This window comes from Bombina bombina, chromosome 3 (genome assembly GCF_027579735.1).
Source record: "Bombina bombina isolate aBomBom1 chromosome 3, aBomBom1.pri, whole genome shotgun sequence".
Lineage (NCBI taxonomy): Eukaryota > Metazoa > Chordata > Amphibia > Anura > Bombinatoridae > Bombina > Bombina bombina.
The window spans coordinates 814,576,383-814,603,061 of NC_069501.1; the positions used below are offsets into that span (position 1 = coordinate 814,576,383).

General features: G+C 37.8%; 1 protein-coding gene across 1 annotated transcript in view; it reads right to left on the reverse strand.

The window, feature by feature from the left end:
• Positions 1-26,679, reverse strand: part of GRK1 (G protein-coupled receptor kinase 1) — a 95,806-nt gene that overhangs the window by 61,756 nt on the left and 7,371 nt on the right. The window contains exon 2 of the mRNA XM_053704905.1: positions 4,526-4,653. Coding sequence (XP_053560880.1) covers positions 4,526-4,653 — 128 coding nt within the window. The remainder of the gene's footprint in view (positions 1-4,525; positions 4,654-26,679) is intronic.

Below are 26,679 nucleotides of genomic sequence, written 5' to 3' on the forward strand. Positions count from 1 at the left end.
GCTCTTTGCCTCCTCCTGCAGGCCAGGAGTGATATTCCCAACAGTAATTACTCAAGCCGTAGACTCACCATATCTAAGGAAAGAAAACAGTTATCCTTTATCTATAACTAAGTCTGGGATAGAGAAAGATAGGAAATCAATAAGAAATCTAATTTTAAAAGTGAAAAAATAACTATAAAGAGAAAAATTAATGTAAGAATCCATAGCTTAGAACTCAATTTAATGTCAATTTTATATTTATTAAAAATTATATAACAAAGGATTGGAAAACATGCCAAAAATATCCCTTTTAAAAACAAATGCTAGATAGCCATTCAAATTGTGTGTTCACTAGTATACCTAATCTAAATTTTCACCTAGTAGTGTTGTTGAAAATAAATAGAACTAATTAAATTAAGTTAATAATTATGTGCTTAGAACCAATTATTTTGACATTAATCAGAAAAGGATGTAGTACTTGCCACTTTTTTATCATACAACGTAATAGTATCAAATTAAAATACCATTCTAATTATGCTATCTTTTTATTATGATGTAATTAAGGAATACAGTGCATAGGCAAAACTTTTTTTTCTTTGACTGATTTGAATTTGAATTGGAAAATCAAGCAATAGAAATGCCAGGACAGCCCTATAAGAACGGGAAACTGCTATTAAACTTTAATGTGCTGCTGAGACAGCATGAAGAAGGATCGGGTTAAAGAGGGTGAAAGATCAAATGGAAGAAGAAGAAGGTGCCAGACAGAACTGCCTCAGAGGACCAGGAGAAGAAGAGGATCATAGCTAGAGAAGACTGAAGAGGACTGCCCTGAAGGGCCCCTGCCACCCCTAAGGAACCGGATTCAAGATGGTGAGTAAAACTTGGGGTTCTATGCTTAGTTTTTTTTTCTTTGTTTTTTTACGGGGGTAGGTTTTAGGGGTTACATTAGTTTTAGGATAGGGTTTTCAGGGGGACTTTTTAAGGGTAATTTAGATAGTATAGGGCTTTTTTGACTGTTAGTGTTTGTTAGGGATAGGGTTTAAGGATATGGGTTTTAAGTGGAGTTTTTTTTATGTTTTTAGGGTACTTTAGTTTTATCATCTCTGATGAAGCGTATGTACGCATGCGCTAAACGCGTCAGATAGGAGTTACCTGGTGTCTCCTGTAGAAGCTTGTTTCCAATAAAGAACTTTTGTGGATCTACTGTAAGACTCGGCGCTTCTTTTTCCTCTTTGTTTATACTTTAGTTTTAGTATAGTTTATTTTTTATTTTTTTAAGTGCCTTTTACTCTTATTGTTAATTTTTATCTTAGGGGGTATATTGCAATGGGGGTTGTGTCAGTTTAGAGGTTAATAGTATAGGTTTTTTATTGTAATGGGGTTGTAACTGTTTAGGGGTTAATAGTGTTAGGTCTCTTTGGAGTTAGTTGTTAGGGATTTAGGGGGTTTATTGAGATTGGGGGTGTGGCAGTTTAGGGGTTAATAAAGAAGGGGGTTTAATGCAATGTGGGTTTTGGAAGTTTAGGGGTTAATAGTGTTGGTGATGTTTGCATTGGTGGTTGTGGCAGTTTAGGGGATAAGTAGTGTAACAGGGGTTTCTGCAATGGGAGTTGCAGTGGTTTAGAGATTAATTAATGTAGTGAGTGGTTTTGCTGAGTTGTGGCAGTTTACTGTGGTGGGTGTTTGTGATGGGGTTGCAGCTGTTAAAAGAGTAGGGTTTTTTATGATGGGGGTTTGTGGTGGTTTACAAGTTAAATAGTGTGGGCAGTTTTTTTTTATTATTTAAGGCATTTTATTTATTTTTTTTACAAAAAATTTTAACAAACAAATCTGAAACAAATTAAATACCTAACGAAAGATGGACAACTGAAAGGATTTTGTTGGTGTACATGTCTTATATTTTACCAAAAATTATTACCAAATATTAGTTAGTCATATATAGAAATATATATTTAAAAATGAAAAGAACATTTTTTTCTATTTGAAGAGATTTGGAATGCAATATATGCAGAACTACCTTTGGGTTTAGTGCAGTTGTCGGGTTAGAGCTCAAGCAATAAGTGGTAGGGTTTTTTTAATAGCGCGCTCTGTGGGGAGAATAAATTAACAAAGTTGCAATATCCAAATAACTGACTTTTGCGTGTGTCTGATTTTCCTTGAGTGCCATCCATTTACATTCAACTTGCAATACGCACGCTAACCAGAACGTGTTACAGCTTTACTTCCAGCTGTGTTATTGCAAATTTCTTCTCAAATATAAATAAACATTATCACACAGCTTACAATTTGTGTTTACTGTCACTTTTAAAGCCTGCAGACATAAATATCTTTTCAACAGAAAAGTTCCCAAAAAGGCCTTTTTTTCAGGATAGAAACTGGGAGGTCACCTGAAACTGACAGATACAATAGTTAATAGTTGTAATCTGGCCCATACTGTTTCACCAGAAGGGTTGAATGAAACAACAGATCTAGTGGTATGAAATAGTTTAAGCATTTTTACAATTTTTTTGTAAACAAGATCACTGTTTGGGAGCGGCGTTCATTTATAAAGATTTTTATAGCTTTTATTTTGTGGTACGTTTTCAGTTTATTAGATTTTACAACTACTTATCTAAAATATAATGGTTTTTAGATTGGGGATTATTTTTGTTAGTATTGAGTTTTCAAAAATTATTATTAGTAATCTATTTAAATGAAAAGATTACAAAGTTAAATGAGATACTATTATTTAATTCATACTTTTTAATATATTAAATGTTATGAAGGTAGTTTAAATAAAACTTATTAATGGTAGAAATCATTATAAATAGTATTATGGGTTATATTATTTTATCACTTTATCATACGTACGTAAATTATATATCTACACTGAGCACTAATATTGTTGGTAGTATATTTCTTTTATGTAATTAGATTTTTATTGAGTTTTCAAAATAACCATAACAAATATATACAATCCAAGGGAATACATGGCTTAAACTAATAAGAACAACATGAGGTACATACAGACAATAATAGATAATAGGCATCATTTGTTGTGGTTTATAAGTGTTGATTAAAATGTCCCAATGTTACTTGTAATTCCCATTAGATAAGGGCCTGTGGGGTATAAAAAAGCAATACTTTCAAGTCTTGCCTCCCTCAGGGATATTTTAATGTTTATAAGAATTGAAAAAAATATATTCCACTAATAATTATGAAACTAAAAATGTTATTGTTTTTAAAATAAAAGTTTTACTTTTTTTAGAAATAGTTTATTACCTTACTATTTATTTAGTTTTTAGATCTTTATTTTAACCCTATAAATGTGAAAGACGACCCATGGTCACCATCTGCACAATGTTTTTAAAGTAAATGAAGACCACTTGTCATCATTTTGGGGATCTTATCTTGCCTACTTTACAGATACACCACTTCCCTGGCGGTTATAGGGCTTTGGCATCACATAGTGAATCCAGGGATGCTGGGAAGAACAAGAAGGCTTAAGGGAGCTGTATGGAGGGATTGGTGTTAAAACCAGGGGTCAAGTCGAGCGGGAACGCATGGAATTGGAGTTCCTGCACTATTTTTGCAGGAGGAACTAAGTTCCCTCTGGACAGAGAACAGAAACACTCCAGTAAACACTGCTGCTGCTGGTGATGGGAGCAGCTGGAGCACAGTCTGGTTAGAGGGATAGTGAGATCCTCTAGTTATGGGCAGTAACACTTCCTACAATATACTAAATGCAAGCCTGTCAGCGGCCCTGCTGTGTGATCACCCAGCACTGTGTGTAATACATGGTGCTTACATTTATGTGTGGCTTACTCTGGGGTTATTTAGCTCCCCTTAGCAGAAATAGGACTATTGCACCTTAAGTGGGTGAGTTTCTGTGACAGAGGAGGATTCTCAGGCCCAAAGGCAACCAATCAACCCTTAATTGGTTTTAATTTGCTTTCATTAACCAAAGTGTATAGATTAATTATATAAATACAGTGTGTGTATGTGTATTTATAAATCAATATAAATTGTGAGGGGGTGGAAGTCTTGGTGAGTTCCCACACTTCTTTTTGTAGGACTTGATCCCTAGTTAAAACCCATTGATTTTAGCTACCTTAAGCCCTAGAAATACCTAAGACCCATATTTTGGCAGATAATTGCATGTTTTTCAAACAGTGTGTCTTTAAAAAAAAATAAAAAATACACTACTGGGAGCTAGCTGAAAGCTAAGTACAAGAGGAATATACATGCAGCCACCAATCAGCAGCTTCTAAGCCTACCAAGATATACTATTCAACAAAGGATACAAAAAGAACAAAACAAATTAGACAATAGAAATAAATGTAAAAAATGTATTTAAAATTGCATGCCCTATCTGAATCATGAAAAAAAAAATTGGGTTTCAAATCCCTTTAAGTGTTTTAGTATATGTTTTGTATTGAATGCATACATGTTATAAATATAGAGACATGCATGCAACTGTCTGTACTGCAGTCTTTTGTATTAAGAATATTGCTTTGTGCTATGTATTAATACTATTAGAAGTAAAAGTTTGAAATGATCTACTTACCGAAGGTCTCCTCCGTTCATTAGAGTCATGACTAGGCAGACATCATTTTTGGTTTGAAATGCATATGCCAGGGAGACAATAAATCTACTATGAACTTTTGCGAGAATCCTTTTTTCCACCATCGCTCCCTACAAACACAAGAGTGATAATTTAGTGCTTATTATATTTTTATAATATTTGGGAACTTGTCATCAGAAAAAAAAACATTTATTTTTGTTTCTCCCTACGTTATTTATTCAAACTAATTTCAATTGCTGAAGCTTAAAACTACACTTCAAACTTTTTTATTTGCCTTAACCCAATGCAATAATAGCATATACTCTAATGACCCACATCTTCTGTTTGTATTAAAATTTGTGACATTAATTATGAAACAAATTACAAGGTAAGCTTTTGACTCATAAGTCAATATATTTTGTATTAATTGAAGAAGACTCTTTAAACAAATGTGACCTTCAAATATCCCATCAACCTCCCATGAAGCTTCATGGACAGAGCATATTTTTATATTTAAATGGTAGAACAAATGTCCTTATTCACAGTTGTATCCCTAGCTAGTCAATTGCAATACTAAATGATTATAATGTTACATTTACCTATTTTGAACTGATATGGAGAAAAACAGATGACAGCAATTTTGACCATTTGAATGTTGATTCTCATAGACTTACACAATAATAAAAAGCAACATTAGAATATAACTTTAAATGTCATAGATAAATATTCAGAATGTCACATCCAAAATAGGGAAATGTAAAAAATGTTGCCACACTGAATGCCAGAGTGCAAACATTCGGCATTCATTGAGAACCGACAAATAACTAGAACAGTATCCATTGTTTAAAACAAATGCTCCAAGACATTCAATAAATGCTGTAATAGAGTGTGGGTGAGTGTGAACCAGTAAAAAGTATTCTGTGACCCAGTGCAACCCTTAGTTTGAAGAACCATGAAATGGGAAAGGACATTTTTTTTTGTTAACAAAGTGATCACAATCTTTCAGAGTCAAACATAGTTGAGATTGTTAATTCATGCAATATTCGATCTCTATTTTCCAACAATGGCACTCGATCAGTAAAAAACAAAAATTGGTTAATGCAGTTCATGGGGTCCATATTGTTTGTTTTGCAATTGGATAAAGTAGAATTTAAGTGTTAAACAATCTGAATTCCATTTGTATATGGGAATGTTGCGTATACTAAGAATGTTTGTTTAATGGGACAGTAAAGTCAAAATTAAACCTTTATACTGTAACTGATGAAGCATGCAATTTTAACAATTTTAACCCCTTAACGACCGAGGACGTGCAGGGTACGTCCTCTAAAGGATGTCAGTTAACGACCAAGGACGTACCCTGCACGTCCTCGGTGTGGAAAGCAGCTGGAAGCGATCCTGCTCGCTTCCAGCTGCTTTCCGGTTATTGCAGCGATGCCTCGATATCGAGGCATCCTGCAATAACACTGTCTGGCCATCCGATGCAGAGAGAGCCACTCTGTGGCCCTCTCTGCACCGGACATCGATGGCCGGTATCGTTGGTGGGTGGGAGCCGACTTGGGAGGCGGGTGGGCGGCCATCGGTGAGATGTGTAAGGTGGAGGGGGGCGGGATCGGAAGCGGAGCCGATGGGGGCGCGCACGGGCGCGCGCGTGCACGGGGGTGGCGGGCGGGCGCGTGCACGGGGCGGGAGCGGGTGGGAACCGCTACACTACAGAAAAAAAGTTAAAAGAAAAGTTAAAAAAAAATGAAATAAACTTTTTTTTTTTAAGCATCTAAGGGATCTGGAAGTGGTTGGGGGTTGGTCTTGGGGGGGGGAAAGCTACACTACAGAAAAGGGACATTTTTTTTAAAAAAAAAAAAGCATTTTTTTCACTAAACTGGGTACTGGCAGACAGCTGCCAGTACCCAAGATGGCGCACATTAAGTCAGAGGGGGAGGGTTAGAGAGCTGTTTGGTGGGGGATCAGTGAGGTTGGGGGCTAAGGGGGATCCCTACACAGAAGCATATGTAAATATGCTAACAAAAAATGCACAAAAAAGCCCAAATATACCTTTTATTTTAGTACTGGCAGAGTTTCTGCCAGTACTTAAGATGGCGGGGACATTTGTGGGGTAGGGGAGGGAAGAGAGATGTTTGGGAGGGATCAGGGGGTCTGATGTTTCAGGTGGGAGGCTGATCTTTACACTAAAGCTAAAATTAACCCTGCAAGCTCCCTACAAGCTACCTAATTAACCCCTTCACTGCTAGCCATAATACACGTGTGATGCGCAGCGCCATTTAGCAGCATTCTAATTACCAAAAAGCAACGCCAAAGTCATATATGTCTGCTATTTCTGAACAAAGGGGATCCCAGAGAAGCATTTACAACCATTTGTGCCATAATTGCACAAGCTGTTTGTAAATTATTTCAGTGAGAAACCTAAAATTGTGAAAAATTTTATGTTTTTTTATAATTTGATCGCATTTGGCGGTGAAATGGTGGCATGAAATATACCAAAATGGGCCTAGATCAATACTTGGGGTTGTCTACTACACTACACTAAAGCTAAAATTACCCCAAAAAGCTCCTTACATGCTCCCTAATTAACCCCTTCACTGCTGGGCATAATACACGTGTGGTGCGCAGTGGCATTTAGCGGCCTTCTAATTACCAAAAAGCAATGCCAAAGCCATATATGTCTGCTATTTCTGAACAAAGGGGATCCCAGAGAAGAATTTACAACCATTTATGCCATAATTGCACAAGCAGTTTGTAAATAATTTCAGTGAGAAACTGAAAGTTTGTGAAAAAATTTGTGAAAAAGTGAACAATTTTTTGTATTTGATCGCATTTGGCGGTGAAATGGTGGCATGAAATATACCAAAATGGGCCTAGATCAATAATTTGGGATGTCTTCTAAAAAAAAATATATACATGTCAATGGATATTCAGGGATTCCTGAAAGATATTAGTGTTCTAATGTAACTAGTGTTAATTTTGAAAAAAAAATGGTTTGAAAATAGCAAAGTGCTACTTGTATTTATGGCCCTATAAGTTACAAAAAAAAGCAAAGAAGATGTAAACATTGGGTATTTCTAAACTCAGGACAAAATTTAGAAACAATTTAGCATGGGTGTTTTTTGGTGGTTGTAGATATGTAACAGATTTTGGGGTTCAAAGTTAGAAAAAGTGTGTTTTTTCCATTTTTCCTCATATTTTATAATTTTTTTTATAGTAAATGATAAGATATGATGAAAATAATGGTATTTTTAGAAAGTCCATTTAATGGCGAGAAAAACGGTATATAATATGTGTGGGTACAGTAAATGAGTAAGAGGAAAATTTCAGCTAAACACAAACACCGCAGAAATGTAAAAATAGCCTTGGTCCCAAACGGACAGAAAATGGAAAAGTGCTCTGGTCACTAAGGGGTTAAACAACTTTTCCAATTTACTTCTAATTTATTTTTTTTCCCTTGGTATCCTTTATTGAAAGGGTCAGGAGTAGCTATGCACTACTAAGTTAGATGTTGATTGATGGTGACACCTACTTGCCTCTAGTCATTACCTAAATTGTTCAGCTAGCTCTCAGTAGTGCATTGGCACTCCTTTAACAAAGAATACCAAAAAAATAAGCTAATTTCGTTATAGAAGTAAATTGGAAAGATGTGAATAATTGTATGCTCTGTGTAAATCATGAAAGGAAAAAAAATGAGTTTCATGTCCCTTTAATTATTATGTTAAAACTATTGTGAAAAACATAATTTATGTAAGAATTTACAAGATAAATTAATTTCTTTCATATTGGCAAGAGTCCATGAGCTAGTGGCGTATGGGGTATACATCCCTACCAGGAGGGGCAAAGTTTCCCGAACCTCAAAATGCCTATAAATACACCCCTCACCACACCCACAAATCAGTTTAATGAATAGCCAAGTAATGGGGTGAAAAAGAAAGGAGTAAAAAGCATCAACAATGGAATTTGGAAATAATTGTGCTTTATACAAAAAATCATAATCACCATAAAAAAGGTGGGCCTCATGGACTCTTGTCAATATGAAAGAAATTAATTTATCTTGTAAATTCTTACATAAATTATGTTTATTTTCATGTAATTGGCAAGAGTCCATGAGCTAGTGACGTATGGGATATGAATACCCAAGATGTGGAACTCCACCCAAGAGTCACTAGAGAGGGAGGGATAAAAACAGCCATTTTCCGCTGAAAAAATAATCCACAATCCAAAATATAAGTTTATTCTTATAATGAAAAGAAAAATTTAAAAACATCAGCAGAAGAATCAAACTGAAACAGCTGCCTGAAGAATTTTTCTACCAAAAACTGCCTCTGAAGAAGCAAATACATCAAAACGGTAGAATTTAGTAAATGTATGCAAAGAGAACCAAGTTGCCGCTTTGCAAATCTGATCAACTAAAGCCTCATTCTTAAAAGCCCACGAAGTGAAGACTGATCTAGTAGAATGAGCCACAATTCTCTGAGGTGGGGCTTAACCCGACTCCAAATAAGATTGGTGAATCAAAAGCTTAACCAAAAAGCCAAGGAATAGCAGAAGCCTTCTGACCTTTCCTAGAACCAGAAAATATAACAAATAGACTAGAAGTCTTCCTGAAATCTTAATAGTTTCAATATAATATTTCAAAGCTCTCACCAAATCCAAAGAATGTAAGGATCTTTCCAAAGAATTCTCAGGATTAGGACACAAAGAAGGGACAACAATTTCTCTACTAATGTTGTTAAAATTCACAACCTTAGGAAAAAATTAAAAAGAAGTCCGCAAAACCACCTTATCCTGATGAAATATCAGAAAAGGAGATTCATAAGAAAGAGCAGATAACTCAGAAACTCTTCTAGTAGTAGAGATGGCCAAAAGTAACATCACTTTCCAAGAAAGTAGTTTAATGTCCTGCATAGGCTCAAACGGAAGAGCCTGAAAAGCCTTCAAAACCAAATTAAAACTCCAAGGAGGAGAGATTGATTTAATGACAGGCTTGATATGAACCACAGCCTGTACAAAACAATGAATATCAGGAGGTTTAGCAATCTTTCTGTGAAATAAAATAGAAATAACAGAGATTTGTCCCTTCAAGGAACTTGCAGACAAAATCGTATCCAAACTATCCTGAAGAAACTGTAAAATTCTAGGAATTCTAAAAGAATACCAAGAAAATTTATGAGAAGAGTACCATGAAATGTAAGTCTTCCAAACTTGATAATAAATCTTTCTAGAGACAGATTTCAAGTTTGTAACATAGTAATAATCACTGAGTCAGAGAAACCTCTATGACTTAGCACTAGGCGTTCAATTTCCACCCCTTCAAATTTAATGATTTGAGATCCTGATGGAAATACAGACCTTATTGGAAGTGGCCAAGGTTGGCAACTGGGCAGCCGAACAAGATCCGCATACTAAAACCTGTGAGGCCATGCTGGAGCCACCAGCAACACAAATGATTGTTCTGTGATGATTTTGGAGATAACTCTTGGAAGGAGAACTAGAGGTGGGAAAATAAAAGCAGGTTGATAACACCAAGGAAGTGTCAATGCATCCACTGCTTCTGCCTGAAAATCCCTGGACCTGGACAGGTATCTGGGAAGTCTTTTGTTTAGATGAGAGGCCATCATATTTATCTCTAGAAGACCCCACATCTGAACAAGCTGAGAAAACACATCTGGATGGAGAGACCACTCCCCCGGATGTAAAGTCTGATGGCTGAGATGATCCGCCTCCCAATTGTCGACACCTGGGATATGAACCGCAGAAATTAGACAGGAGCTGGATTCTGCCCAAGCAAGTAATCCGAGATACTTCTTCATAGCTTGGGGACTGTGAGTCCCACCCTGATGATTGACATATGCCACTGTTGTGATATTGTCTGTCTGAAAACAAATAAATGGTTCTCTCTTCAACATAGGCCAGAACTGAAGAACTCTGAAAACTGTTCTAAAATATTGATTGGTAATCTCGCCTCTTGAGATTTCCAAACCCCTTGTGCTGTCAGAGATCCCCAAACAGCTCCCCAACCTGAAGACTTGCATCTGTTGTGATCACAGTCCAGGTTGACAAACAAAAGAAGCCCCTTGAACTAAATGCTGGTGATTTAATCACCAAGTCAGAGAAAATCGAACATTGGGATTTAAGAATATTAATTGTGATATCTTTGTATAATCCCTGCACCATTGGTTAAGCATACAAAGCTGGGGAGGTCTCATGTGAAAACGAGCAAAGGGAATCACGTCCGATGCTGCAGTCATGAGACCTAAAACTTCCATGCACATAGCCACTGAATGGAATGACTGAGACTGAAGATTCCGACAGGCTGCAACCAATTTAAACGTCTCTTGTCTGTTATACAGAGTCATGGACACTGAATCTATCTGGAAAAAAGGTGACCCTTGTCTGAGGAATCAAGAAACTCTTTGGTAAATTGATCCTCCAACCATGTTTGAGAAGAAACAACACTAGTTGATTTGTTTGAGATTCTGCAGACCGTAAAGACTGAGCGAGTACCAAGATATCGTCCAAATAAGGAAACACTGCAATACCCCGCTCTCAGATTACAGAGAGTAGGTTACCTAGAACCTTTGAAAAGATTCTTTAAGTGGTTGCTAGGCCAAATGGAAGAGCAACAAATTGGTAATGCTTGTCTAGCAAAGAGAATCTCAGGAACTGAAAATGATCTGAATGAATCGGAATATTAAGGTATACATCCTGCAAGTCCATTGTAGACATAAAATGTCCTTGCTGAACAAAAGGCAGAATAGTCCTTAAAGTCGCCATTTCTTACATAACGATTCAAAATTTTCAGATCCAGAGCTGGTCTGAATGAATTTTCCTTCTTTGGGACAATGAATAGATTTGAATAAAACCTCAGAACCTGTTCCTGAAAAAGAACTGACATGATTACCCCTGAAACTCCAGGACACACGCGCACGTGCACGGGGGCGGGGCGGGCGCATGCACGGGGCTTGAGCGGGTGGGAACTGCTACACTATGGAACGTTTTCAATAATAAAGTGGGAGAGAGGAGGGAGGGAATTGGGATCTAAGGGATCTGGGAGGGGGTGGGGGTTGGGGTTTTTGCGGGGGAGCTACACTACAGAAAAATAGGGGGAAAAATGAAAAATAAAACATTTTATTGTAAACAGCTGCCAGTACCTAAGATGGCACAAATAAGGTAGAGGGGAGGGTTAGAGAGCTGTTTGGGGGAAGGATCAGGGAGGTTGGGAGCTGAGGGGGGATCCTACACAGCAGAATATGGCTTTTTTTTTTCTTTAAATATGTAAAAAAAAAAAAACTTTTATTTTAGTACTGGCAGACTTTCTGCCAGTACTTAATATGGCGGGGACAATTGTGGGGTGGGAGGAAAGAGAGCTGTTTGGGAGGGATCAGGGGGTGTGATGTGTCAGGTGGGAGGCTGATCTCTACACTAAAGCTAAAATTAACCCTGCAAGTTACCTAATTAACCCCTTCACTGCTGGGCATAAAACAAGTGTGGTGCGCTGCAGCATTTAGCGGCCTTCTAATTGCCAAAAAGCAACGCCAAAGCCATATATGTCTGCTATTTCTGAACATTTACAACCATTTGTACCATAATTGCACAAGCTGTTTGTAAATAATTTCAGTGACAAACCTAAAGTTTGTAAAAAAAGTTTGTGAAAAAGTGAACAATTTTTTTATTTGATTGCATTTGGCGGTGAAATGGTGGCATGAAATATACCAAAATGGGCCTATATCAATATTTTGGGTTGTCTACTACACTACAGCTAAAATTAACCCTACAAGCTCCCTAATTAACCCCTTCACTGCTGGGCATAATACACGTGTGGTGCACAGCGGCATTTACCGGCCTTCTAATTACCAAAAAGCAACGCCAAAGCCATATACGTCTACTATTTTTGAACAAAGGGGATTCAAGAGAAGCATTTATAACCATTTGTACCATTATTGCACAAGCTGTTTGTAAATAATTTCAGTGAGAAACCTAAAATTGTGAAAAAATTTGTGAAAAAGTGAACAATTTTTTGTATTTGATCGCATTTGGCGGTGAAATGGTGGCATGAAATATACCAAAATGGGCCTAGATCAATACTTTGGGATGTCTTCTAAAAACAATATATACATGTCAAGGGATATTCAGGGATTCCTGAAAGATATCAGTGTTCCAATGTAACTATCGCTAATTTTTAAAAAAAAAGTGGTTTGGAAATAGCAAAGTGCTACTTGTATTTATTGCCCTATAACTTGCAAAGAACATGTAAACATTGGGTATTTCTAAACTCAGGACAAAATTTAGAAACTATTTAGCATGGGTGTTTTTTCGTTGTTGTAGATGTGTAACAGATTTTGGGGGTCAAAGTTAGAAAAAGTGTGTTTTTTCCATTTTTTCATCATATTTTATAATTTTTTTTATAGTAAATTATAAGATATGATGAAAATAATGGTATCTTTAGAAAGTCCATTTGATGGTGAGAAAAACTGTATATCGTATGTGTGGGTACAGTAAATGAGTAAGAGGAAAATAACAGCTAAACACAAACACCACAGAAATGTAAAAATAGCCTTGATCCCAAACGGACAGAAAATGGAAAAGTGCTGTGGTCCTTACGGGGTAAAAGGGACAGTCTACACTAGAATTTTAATTTTGACTAGACTGTCTCTTTAATTTATACTTAGTTTATTTTTATTTTTAACCCCTTAACGACACGAGTCGTACAGGGTACGTCGCACACAACCTGGTCTTTAAAGACCAGCGACGTACCCTGTACGACTTTGGGGATTAAAGCGGCTGGAAGCGATCCTGATCCCTTCCAGCCGCTTTACAGTTATTGCAGTGATGCCTCGATATCGAGGCATCCTGCAATAACATTTTTCCCCCATCCGATGCAGAGAGAGCCACTCTGTGGCCCTCTCTGCACCGGCATCGATGGCCGCAATCGTTGGTGGGTGGGAGCTGACGTGGGAGGCGGGTGGGCGGCCATCGATGAAAGGCTGAAGAGAGAGGAGGGCGGGATCGCGGGCGGGGTTGTCGGGAGTGCGCACCGGAGCAAACTGGGTACTGGCAGACAGCTGCCAGTACCCAAGATGGCTCCCAGTAAGTTAGAGGTGGAGGGTAGAGAGCTGTTTGGGGGGGATCAGGGAGGTTGGGGGCTAAGGGGGGATCCTACACAGCTGCATATGTAAATATGCTATACAATTTTTTTATTTATTTTTTAAATACACCTTTTATTTTAGTACTGGCAGACTTTCTGCCAGTACTTAAGATGGCGTGGGCAATTGTGGGGTGGGGGAGGGAAGGGAGCTGTTTGGGAGGGATCAGGGGGTGGGATGTGTCAGGTGGGAGGCTGATCTCTACGCTAAAGCTAAAATTAACCCTGCAAGCTCCCTACAAATGACCTAATTAACCCCTGCACTGCTGGGCATAATACACGTGTGGTGCGCAGCGGCATTTAGCGGTCTTATAATTACCAAAAAGCAACGCCAAAGCCATATATGTCTGCTATTTCTGAACAAAAGGGATCCCAGAGAAGTATTTACAATCATTTATGCCATTCTTGCAAAAGTTGTTTCAGTGAGAAACCTAAAATTGTGAAAAATTTTACGTTTTTTTTTTATTTAATCGCATTTAGCGGTGAAATGGTAGCATGAAATATACCAAGATGGGCCTAGATCAATACTTGGGGTTGTCTACTACACTACACTAAAGCTAAAATTAACCCTAGATGCTCCCTACATGCTCCCTAATTAACCCCTTCACTGCTGGGCATAATACACCAAAATATACCAAAATGGGCCTACATCAATACTTTGGGATGTCTTCTAAAAAAAATATATACATGTCAATGGATATTCAGGGATTCCTGAAAGATATCAGTGTTCCAATGTAACTAGCGCTAATTTTGAAAAAAAAGTGGTTTGGAAATAGCAAAGTGCTACTTGTATTTATGGCCCTATAACTTGCAAAAAAAGCAAAGAACATGTAAACATTGGGTATTTCTAAACTCAGGACAAAATTTAGAAACTATTTAGCATGGGTGTTTTTTGGTGGTTGTAGATGTGTAACAGATTGTGGGGGTCAAAGTTAGAAAAAGTGTGTTTTTTTCCATTTTTTCCTCATATTTTATAATTTTTTTAAAGTAAATGATAAGATATGATAAAAATAATGGTATCTTTAGAAAGTCCATTTAATGGAGAGAAAAACGGTATATAATATGTGTGGGTACAGTAAATGAGTAAGAGGAAAATTACAGCTAAACACAAACACTACAGAAATTTAAAAAAAAGCCCTGGTCCTTCAGGGAAAGAAATTGAAAAATGGCCTTGTCCTTAAGGGGTTAAAGTAGTGTTAGGTTTTTTATTTTAATAGTAACTTTAGTGTTTTGTAATTTAGGTTCATTTAGGGGGTGTTAGGTTTATTGGGTTGTGGGCTTTCGCGGTTTAGGGGTTAATACTTTGATAGGTTTATTGCATTGTGGACTTTGGTGGTTTAGGGGTTAATACTTTAATAGGTAGTTTGCATTGTGGGTTAATGGCGGAATAGGGTTTAATAGTTTTAATAGGTAGTTTGTGATGTTGGGGTTGGCGGATTTAGGGATTAATAATTTAGTTATTCCTTGCAGTGTGGGTTTGATGGCAGATATAGGGGTTAATACACTTTATTAGTTATTGCGGTGGGGGATTGCGGTTGACAGGTTAGATAGATATTACGCATGCGTTAGGTAGTTTCGGGAGTTACGGTGCTCCCATACTCAACACAAGGCCCGCTGCGGCTGCCTTGTATGGCGAGGTGAAAATGGAGTAAGATTTCTCCATTTTCGCCAATAAAGTCCTTGCGATGAATATTGGATATTGATTTGCGACGCAGCCCCATGTTAGCTTATGGGAATAAAAATTGCGGGCGACGGGTGAAATATATGTGCCGCATTTATATGCTGTGCTGTATATAGGATACCAAAACAGCACCGCATATGTAATTGGCCCCTTGGAGAGAGCAAATTAACATTATATACCTTATCTCTCCAACCCCCACTGCGAGTGTAATTTCTTCTGCTGGCTTATGTCAAAAATAAACTTTAATGATTCAGATAGTGCATGTAATTTTAAACAACTTCCCAATTTACTTTTATCATCAAATATGCTTTGTTCTCTTGGTATTCTTTGTTAAAAGCTAGACCTAGGTAGGCTCATATGATAATTTCTTAGTCCCTAAAGGCTGCCTCTTATCACATGCCTTTTTATTTGCTTTTCACAACAGGGGAGTACTAGTTCATGTGAGCCATATAGATAACATTGTCATCACGCCGGTAGCTTGTGGAAGACACTGCACTAATTGGCTAAAATGCAAGTCAATAGATAATAAATAAAATGTTGTGTGATCAGGGGGCTGTCAGAAGATGCTTAGATGCAAGGTAATCACAGAGGTAAAAAGTATATTAATATAACTGGGTTGGTTATGCAAAACTGAGGAATGGTTAATAAGGACATTATCTATCTTTTTAAACAATAACAATTCTGGTGTAGACTGTCCCTTTAAGAAATTTACAGTATAGGTGGGGACACCAAAGGCAAAAGCCACTATTTCAAGTTAAATTATAAAGTTAAATGAGCTATTTGTAAACAACTGAATACACTCCAGCAGGTAAAATGGGAACAAATTAAAGGGGAGAGATTGTTATTGTATGCTGTCCCTTAAAAGGTCAGTCTACACCAGAATTTTTATTGTTTCAAAAGATAAAAAAACATAATTTATGTAAGAACTTACCTGATAAATTCATTTCTTTCATATTAACAAGAGTCCATGAGCTAGTGACGTATGGGATATACATTCCTACCAGGAGGGGCAAAGTTTCCCAAACCTTAAAATGCCTATAAATACACCCCTCACCACACCCACAAATCAGTTTAACGAATAGCCAAGAAGTGGGGTGATAAGAAAAAAAGTGCGAAGCATATAAAATAAGGAATTGGAATAATTGTGCTTTATACAAAAAAATCATAAACACCCCAAAAAAAGGGTGGGCCTCATGGACTCTTGTTAATATGAAAGAAATGAATTTATCAGGTAAGTTCTTACATAAATTATGTTTTCTTTCATGTAATTAACAAGAGTCCATGAGCTAGTGACGTATGGGATAATGACTACCCAAGATGTGGATCTTTCCACACAAGAGTCACTAGAGAGGGAGGGATAAAATAAAGACAGCCAATTCCTGCTGAAAATAATCCACACCCAAAATAAAGTTTAATGAAAAACCTAAGCAGAAGATTCAAACTGAAACCGCTGCCTGAAGAACTTTTCTACCAAAAATTGCTTCAGAAGAAGAAAATACATCAAAATGGTAGAATTTAGTAAAAGTATGCAAAGAGGACCAAGTTGCTGCTTTGCAGATCTGGTCAACCGAAGCTTCATTCCTAAACGCCCAGGAAGTAGATACTGACCTAGTAGAATGAGCTGTAATTCTCTGAGGCGGAATTTTACCCGACTCAACATAGGCAAGATGAATTAAGGATTTCAACCAAGATGCCAAAGAAATGGCAGAAGCTTTCTGGCCTTTCCTAGAACCGGAAAAGATAACAAATAGACTAGAAGTCTTACAGAAAGATTTCGTAGCTTCAACATAATATTTCAAAGCTCTAACAACATCCAAAGAATGCAACGATTTCTCCTTAGAATTCTTAGGATTAGGACATAATGAAGGAACCACAATTTCTCTACTAATGTTGTTGGAATTCACAACTTTAGGTAAAAATTCAAAAGAAGTTCGCAACACCGCCTTATCCTGATGAAAAATCAGAAAAGGAGACTCACACGAAAGAGCAGATAATTCAGAAACTCTTCTAGCAGAAGAGATGGCCAAAAGGAACAAAACTTTCCAAGAAAGTAATTTAATGTCCAATGAATGCATAGGTTCAAACGGAGGAGCTTGAAGAGCTCCCAGAACCAAATTCAAACTCCAAGGAGGAGAAATTGACTTAATGACAGGTTTTATACGAACCAAAGCTTGTACAAAACAATGAATATCAGGAAGAATAGCAATCTTTCTGTGAAAAAGAACAGAAAGAGCAGAGATTTGTCCTTTCAAAGAACTTGCGGACAAACCCTTATCCAAACCATCCTGAAGAAATTGTAAAATTCTCGGTATTCTAAAAGAATACCAAGAAAAATGATGAGAAAGACACCAAGAAATATAAGTCTTCCAGACTCTATAATATATCTCTCTGGATATAGATGTACGAGCCTGTAACATAGTATTAATCACAGAGTCAGAGAAACCTCTTTGACCAAGAATCAAGCGTTCAATCTCCATACCTTTAAATTTAAGGATTTCAGATCCTGATGGAAAAAAGGACCTTGAGACAAAAGGTCTGGTCTTAACGGAAGAGTCCACGGTTGGCAAGAGGCCATCCGGACAAGATCCGCATACCAAAACCTGTGAGGCCATGCCGGAGCTACCAGCAGAACAAACGAGCATTCCTTCAGAATCTTGGAGATTACTCTTGGAAGAAGAACTAGAGGCGGAAAGATATAGGCAGGATGATACTTCCAAGGAAGTGAAAATGCATCCACTGCCTCCGCCTGAGGATCCCGGGATCTGGACAGATACCTGGGAAGTTTCTTGTTTAGATGAGAAGCCATCAGAACTATTTCTGGAAGTTCCCACATTTGAACAATCTGAAGAAATACCTCTGGGTGAAGAGACCATTCGCCCGGATGCAACGTTTGGCGACTGAGATAATCCGCTTTCCAATTGTCCATACCTGGGATATAAACCGCAGAGATTAGACAGGAGCTGGATTCCGCCCAAACCAAAATTCGAGATACTTCTTTCATAGCCAGAGGACTGTGAGTCCCTCCTTGATGATTGATGTATGCCACAGTTGTGACAATGTCTTATCTGAAAACAATGAACAACTCTCTCTTCAGAAGAGGCCAAGACTGAAGAGCTCTGAAAATTGCACGGGGTTCCAAAATATTGATCTGAAATCTCACCTCCTGAGATTCCCAAACCCCTTGTGCCGTCAGATACCCCCACACAGCTCCCCAACCTGTAAGACTCGTATCTGTTGAGATTATAGTCCAGGTCGGAAGAACAAAGAAGCCCCCTGAACTAAACGATGGTGATCTGTCCACCATGTCAGAGAGTGTCGTAAAATCGGTTTAAAGATATTAATTGAGTTATCTTTGAGTAATCCCTGCACCATTGGTTCAGCATACAGAGCTGAAGAGGTCGCATGTGAAAACGAGCAAAGGAGATCGCAACTGATGCGGCAGTCCTAAGATCCAACATTTCCATGCATAAGGCTACCAAAGGGAATGATTGTGACTGAAGGTTTTGACAAGCTGATATCAATGTTAAACTTCTCTTGTCTGACAAGGACAGAGTCATAGACACTGAATTTATCTAGAAACCTAAAAAGGTTACCCTTGTCTGAGGAATCAATAAACTGATTGGTAAATTGATCCTCCAACCATGAACTTGAAGAAACAACACAAGTCGATTCGTATGAGATTCTTCGAAAATGAGAAGACTGAGCAAGTACCAAGATATCGTCCAAATAAGGAAATACCAAAACCCTATTCTCTGATTACAGAAAGAAGGGCACCGAGAACCTTTGAAAAAAATTCTTGGAACTGAGGCTAGACCAAATAGTAGAGCCACAAAACTGGTAATGCTTGTCTAAAAAGAGAATCTCAGACACTAAAAGTGATCTGGATGAATCGGAATATGCAGATACACATCCTGTAAATCTATTGTAGACATATAATGCCCTTGCTAAACAAAAGGCAGGATAGACCTACAGTAACCATCTTGAATGTTGGTATCCTAACATAACGATTCAATAATGATAGATCCATAACTGGTCTGAAGGAATTGACCTTCTTTGGTACAATGAAGAGATAAAATAAAACCCCAGCCCCTGTTCCAGAACTGGAACTGGCATAAATACTCCAGCCAACTCTAGATCTGAAACACATTTCAGAAATGCTGAGCCTTGCTGTGTCAATTGGGACACGGGAAAGAAAAGAATCTCTTAGCAGGAGGCCTTAACTTGAAGCCAATTCTGTACCTTCCTGAAACAATGTTTCTGAAACCAGAGATTAAGAACGGAATTGATCCAAATTTCTTTGAAGAAAACGTAATCTGCCCCATACCAGCTGAGCTGGAATAAGGGCCGCACCTTCATAGGTACTTAAGAGCTGGCTATAGGATTCTATAAGGCTTGGATATATTCCAAACTGGAAATAGTTTCCAAACTGATACCGCTCCTGAGGATGAAGGATCAGGCTTTTGTTCCTTGTTGTGAGGAAAGGAACGAAATGATTATTTACCCTGGAAAGAAAGGGAAAGCAAAGTTGACTTAGAAGACATGTCAGCATTCCAAGTTTAATCCATAAAGCTTTTCTAGCTAAAAGAGCTAGAGACATATACCTGACATCAACTCTAATGATATCAAAAGATGGTATCACCAATAAAATTATTAGCATGTTATAGAATAATAATAATGCTATAAAATTAGGATCTGTTACTTGTTGCGCTAAAGCATCTAACCAAAAAGTTGAAGCTGCAGCAACATCCGCTAAAAATATAGCAGGTCTAAGAAGATTACCTGAACATAAGTAAGCTTTTCTTAGAAAGGATTCAATTTTCCTATCTAAAGGATCCTTAAATGAAGTACTATCTGCCATAGGAATAGTAGTACATTAGCAGGAGTAGAGACAGCCCCATAACCTTAGGGATTTTTGTCCCAACAAACTCTAATCTGTCAGATGGCACAGGATATAATTTGCTTAAACGTCTAGAAGGAGTAAATAAATTACCCAAATTATTCCATTCCCTGGAAATTACTTCAGAAATAGCATCAGGGAGATAAAACACTTCTGGAATAACTACAGGAGATTTAAAAACCTTATTTAAACGTTTACATTTAGTATCAAGAGGACCAGTATCCTCTATTTCTAATGCAAATAACACTTCTTTAAGTAAAGAACGAATAAATTCCATCTTGAACAAATACAAAGATTTATCAGCATCAACCTCTGAGACAGAAACCTCTGAACCAGAAGAACCATTATCAGTATCAGAATGATGATGTTCATTTAAAAATTCATCTGAAAAAAAGAGAAGTTTTAAAAGACTTTTATGTATACTAGAAGGAGAAATAACAGACATAGCCTTCTTAATGGATTTAAAAAATAAAATCTCTTATGTTATCAGGAACACTCTGAAAATTAGATGTTGACGGACAGCAACAGGTAATGTAACAGTACTAAAGGAAATTTTATCTGCATTAATAAGTTTGACATGACATGCAATACAAATAACAGCTGGAGAAACAGATACCAAAAGTTTATAGCAGACTTAGCTTGGTAGCTCCAGCACTGTGCAGTGATTTTCCTGTAGTAACTTCTGACTCAGTTGCAACGTGGAACATCTTGCAATATGTAAAAGAAAAAAACAACATATAAAGCAAAATTGATCAAATTCCTTAAATGACAGTTTCAGGAATGGGAAAAAAATGCCAGTGAACAAGCTTCTAGCAACCAGAAGCAATAAATAATGAGACTTAAATAATGTGGAGACAAAAATGACGCCCATATTTTTTAGCGCCAAAAAAGACGCCCACATTATTTGGCGCCTAAATGCTTTTGGCGCCAAAAATGACGCCACATCCGGAACGCCGACATCTTTGACGCAAAATAACGTCAAAAAATGACGCAACTTCCGGCGACACGTATGACGCCGGAAACGGAAAATAATTTTTGCGCCAAAAAAGTCCGCGCCAAGAATGACGCAATAAAATGAAGCATTTTCAGCCCCCGCGAGCCTAACAGCCCACAGGGAAAAAAGTCAAATTTTTGAGGTAAGAAAAAATATGATAATTCAATGCATAATCCCAAATATGAAACTGACTGTCTGGAAATAAGGAAAGTTGAACATTCTGAGTCAAGGCAAATAAATGTTTGAATACATATATTTAGAACTTTATAAATAAAGTGCCCAACCATAGCTTAGAGTGTCACAGAAAATAAGACTTACTTACCCCAGGACACTCATCTACATGTTTGTAGAAAGCCAAACCAGTACTGAAACGAGAATCAGTAGAGGAAATGGTAAATATAAGAGTATATCGTCGATCTGAAAAGGGAGGTAAGAGATGAATCTCTACGACCGATAACAGAGAACCTTATGAAATAGACCCCGTAGAAGGAGATCACTGCATTCAATAGGCAATACTCTCTTCACATCCCTCTGACATTCACTGCACGCTGAGAGGAAAACCGGGCTCCAACTTGCTGCGGAGCGCATATCAACGTAGAATCTAGCACAAACTTACTTCACCACCTCCCTTGGAGGCAAAGTTTGTAAAACTGATTTGTGGGTGTGGTGAGGGGTGTATTTATAGGCATTTTAAGGTTTGGGAAACTTTGCCCCTCCTGGTAGGAATGTATATCCCATACGTCACTAGCTCATGGACTCTTGTTAATTACATGAAAGAAATAATTTTTTTATCATTCCCCAATTTTGCATAACCAACACAGCTTTTTAATACACTTTTTACCTCTGTGATCTAAGCATCTTCTGAAAGCTCCTTGATCACATGATTTTTTATTTATTATCTATTGACTTGCATTTTAGCCAATTAGTGCTGTGTTGTGCTGATTTTTAAATAATTCAACAGGCATGAACTAGCAGTCTCCTGTTGTGAAAAGCAAATAAAAAAGCATGTCATAAAAAGCTGTCTGTAGTGGCTTAGAAACAGGCAGAAATGTATAGGTTTAAATGTTATAAATTATATTAATATAGCAATATTGGTTGTGCAAAGCTGGCGAATGGGTAATAAAGGCGTTATCTATCTTTTTTTAACAACAACAGTTTTGGTGTAGACTGTCTCTTTAAGCTTAAAGGGACACTGTACACTAGATTTTTCTTTGCATAAATGTTTTGTAGATGATCCATTTAAATAGCCCATGTGGTAGTGTTTTTGTAACAGTGTAGGCCTCCATTACATATGCAGCGCCGCCCGCAAAATCCTCCGCCGCAAGATTTTACATGATTTTGGTATTACATATACGGCGTAGCATGCAAATTACGTGCGTATATTTCACCCATCGCCCGCAATTATTACTCCCATAGGCTAACATAGAACCGCGTCGCAAATCGGTATCCAATATCCAGAGCAAGGACTTATGTGGAGAAAATGGAAAAATCTTACTCCATTTTTACCTCGCCATAAAAGGCAGCCGCAGCAAGCCTTGCGCTGAGTATGGGAGCACCGTAACTCCCCTGAAAATGCCTGCAAAAATAAACTAACACCTAACGCATGCGCGATGTCTATCTAGCTGCCAACCGCAATCCCCCACCGCAATAACTAATAAAGTCTAATAACCCCTAAACCGCCATAGCCCACAACGCAATAAACCTAACCCCTAACCTAGCCCCCCTAAATAAACTAAAATAACCTAATTTACAAAATACTAAAGTTACTATTAAATTAAAAACACTACTTCTAAAATACATATAAACTAAGTATAAATTAAAGGGGCAGTCTAATCAAAATTCAGGAGTAGACTGTCCCTTTAAGCAAGAATTACAGAAAATAAAAAAATCTAAGATTACAGACAATAATAAATAAAATTACAAAATTTTAAATTACACCTAATCCCTATGGCCTAGATTTAGAGTTTGGCGACAGCCGTGAAAACCAGCGTTAGAGGCTCCTAACGCTGGTTTTAGGCTACCGCCGGTATTTGGAGTCAGTCAGGAAAGGGTCTAACGCTCACTTTTCAGCCGCAACTTCTCCATACCGCAGATCCCCTTACGTCAATTGCGTATCCTATCTTTTCAATAGGATCTTTCTAACTCCGGTATTTAGAGTCGTGTCTGAAGTGAGCGTTAGAAATCTAACGACAAAACTCCAGCCGCAGAAAAAAGTCAGTAGTTAAGAGCTTTCTAGGCTAACGACGGTTTATAAAGCTCTTAACTACTGTGCTCTAAAGTACACTAACACCCATAAACTACCTATGTACCCCTAAACCGAGCCAATAGAATGCGAGCTCAATCTGATTGGCTGATCGGATCAGCCAATCGTATTGAACTTGATTCTGATTGGCTGATTCCATCAGCCAATCAGAATTTTCCTACCTTAATTCCGATTGGCTGATAGAATCCTATCAGCCAATCGGAATTCGAGGGACGCCATCTTGGATGACGTCCCTTAAAGGAGCCTTCATTCGTCGATAGTCCGTCAGGCCAGCAGGATGTTCCGCGTCGGAGGTCTGCAAGATGGATCCGGAAGAAAGAAGATTGAAGATGCCGACTTCAGCCGGATCATGGACCTCTTCAGCTCCCGCTTGGATGATGACTTCAGCCGGATCATGGACCTCTTCAGCTCCCGCTTGGATGATGACTTCAGCCGGATCATGGACCTCTTCAGCTCCCGCTTGGATGATGACTTCAGCCGGATCATGGACATCTTCAGCCCCCCGCTTGGGCTTGGATCAGGACATCGGAGGAGCTCTTCTGGATCGATCGGTGAACCTGGTATGGTGAAGATAAGGTAGGAAGATATTCAGGGGCTTAGTGTTAGGTTTATTTAAGGGGGGTTTGGGTTAGATTAGGGGTATGTGGGTGGTGGGTTGTAATGTTGGGGGGGTGTATTGTATGTGTTTTTTTTACAGGCAAAAGAGCTGAATTCTTTGGGGCATGCCCCGCAAAGGGCCCTGTTCAGGGCTGGTAAGGTAAAAGAGCTTTGAACTTTAGTAATTTAGAATAGGGTAGGGCATTTTTTTATTTTGGGGGTCTTTGTTATTTTATTAGGGGGCTTAGAGTAGGTGTAATTAGTTTAAAATTGTTGTAATATTTTTCTGATGTTTGTAAATATTTTTTTATTTTTTGTACTTTAGTTAGTTTATTTCATTGTATTTATTTGTAGATATTGTATTTAATTAATTTATTGATAGTGTAGTGTTAGGTTTAATTGTAGGTAATTGTAGTTATTTTATTTAATTAATTTATTGATAGTGTAGGGTTAGGTTTAATTGTAACTTAGGTTAGGATTTATTTTACAGCTAATTTTGTAATTATTTTAACTATTTTAGCTATTGTACCTGGTTAAAATAAATACAAAGTTACCTGTAAAATAAATATAAATCCTAAAATAGCTATAATATAAATATAATTTATATTGTAGCTATATTAGGATTTATTTTACAGGTAAGTATTTAGCTTTAAATAGGAATCAGCCAATCAGAATCAAGTTCAATCCGATTGGCTGATCCGATCAGCCAATCAGATTGAGCTCGCATTCTATTGGCTGATCGGAACAGCCAATAGAATGCGAGCTCAATCTGATTGGCTGATCAGATCAGCCAATCGGATTGAACTTGATTCTGATTGGCTGATTCCATCAGGCAATCAGAATTTTCCTACCTTAATTCCGAATGGCTGATAGAATCCTATCAGCCAATCGGAATTCGAGGGACGCCATCTTGGATGACGTCCCTTAAAGGAGCCTTCATTCGTCGATAGTCCGTCGGGCCATCAGGATGTTCCACGTCGGAGGTCTGCAAGATGGATCCGGAAGAAAGAAGATTGAAGATGCCGACTTCAGCCGGATCATGGACCTCTTCAGCTCCCGCTTGGATGATGACTTCAGCCGGATCATGGACCTCTTCAGCTCCCGCTTGGATGATGACTTCAGCCGGATCATGGACCTCTTCAGCTCCCGCTTGGATGATGACTTCAGCCGGATCATGGACATCTTCAGCCCCCCGCTTGGGCTTGGATCAGGACATCGGAGGAGCTCTTCTGGATCGATCGGTGAACCTGGTATGGTGAAGATAAGGTAGGAAGATCTTCAGGGGCTTAGTGTTAGGTTTATTTAAGGGGGGGTTGGGTTAGATTAGGGGTATGTGGGTGGTGGGTTGTAATGTTGGGGGGGGTATTGTATGTGTTTTTTTACAGGCAAAAGAGCTGAATTCTTTGGGGCATGCCCCGCAAAGGGCCCTGTTCAGGGCTGGTAAGGTAAAAGAGCTTTGAACTTTAGTAATTCAGAATAGGGTAGGGCGTTTTTTTATTTTGGTGGTCTTTGTTATTTTATTAGGGGGCTTAGAGTAGGTGTAATTAGATTAAAATTGTTGTAATATTTTTCTGATGTTTGTAAATATTTTTTTATTTTTTGTAACTTAGTTCTTTTTTATTTTTTGTACTTTAGTTAGTTTATTTCATTGTATTTATTTGTAGATATTGTATTTAATTAATTTATTGATAGTGTAGTGTTAGGTTTAATTGTAGGTAATTTTAGGTATTTTATTTAATTAATTTATTGATAGTGTAGTGTTAGGTTTAATTGTAACTTAGGTTAGGATTTATTTTACAGGTAATTTTGTAATTATTTTAACTATTTTAGCTATTGTACCTGGTTAAAATAAATACAAAGTTACCTGTAAAATAAATATAAATCCTAAAATAGCTATAATATAAATATAATTTATATTGTAGCTATATTAGGATTTATTTTACAGGTAAGTATTTAGCTTTAAATAGGAATAATTTATTTAATAAGAGTTAATTAATTTCGTTAGATTTAAATTATATTTAACTTAGGGGGGTGTTAGTGTTAGGGTTAGACTTAGCTTTAGGGATTAATACATTTATTAGAATAGCGGTGAGCTCCAGTCGGCAGATTAGGGGTTAATGTTTGAAGTTAGGTGTCGGCGATGTTAGGGAGGGCAGATTAGGGGTTAATACTATTTATTATAGGGTTAGTGATGCGGATTAGGGGTTAATAACTTTATTATAATAGCGGTGCAGTCCGCTCGGCAGATTAGGGGTTAATAAGTGTAGGCAGGTGGAGGCGACGTTGTGGGGGGCAGATTAGGGGTTAATAAATATAATATAGGGGTCGGCGGTGTTAGGGGCAGCAGATTAGGGGTACATAGGGATAATGTAAGTAGCGGCGGTTTACGGAGCGGCAGATTAGGGGTTAAAAATAATATGCAGGGGTCAGCGATAGCGGGGGCGGCAGATTAGGGGTTAATTAATAAGTGTAAGGTTAGGGGTGTTTAGACTCGGGGTACATGTTAGGGTGTTAGGTGCAGACGTAGGAAGTGTTTCCCCATAGACAACAATGGGGCTGCGTTAGGAGCTGAACGCGGCT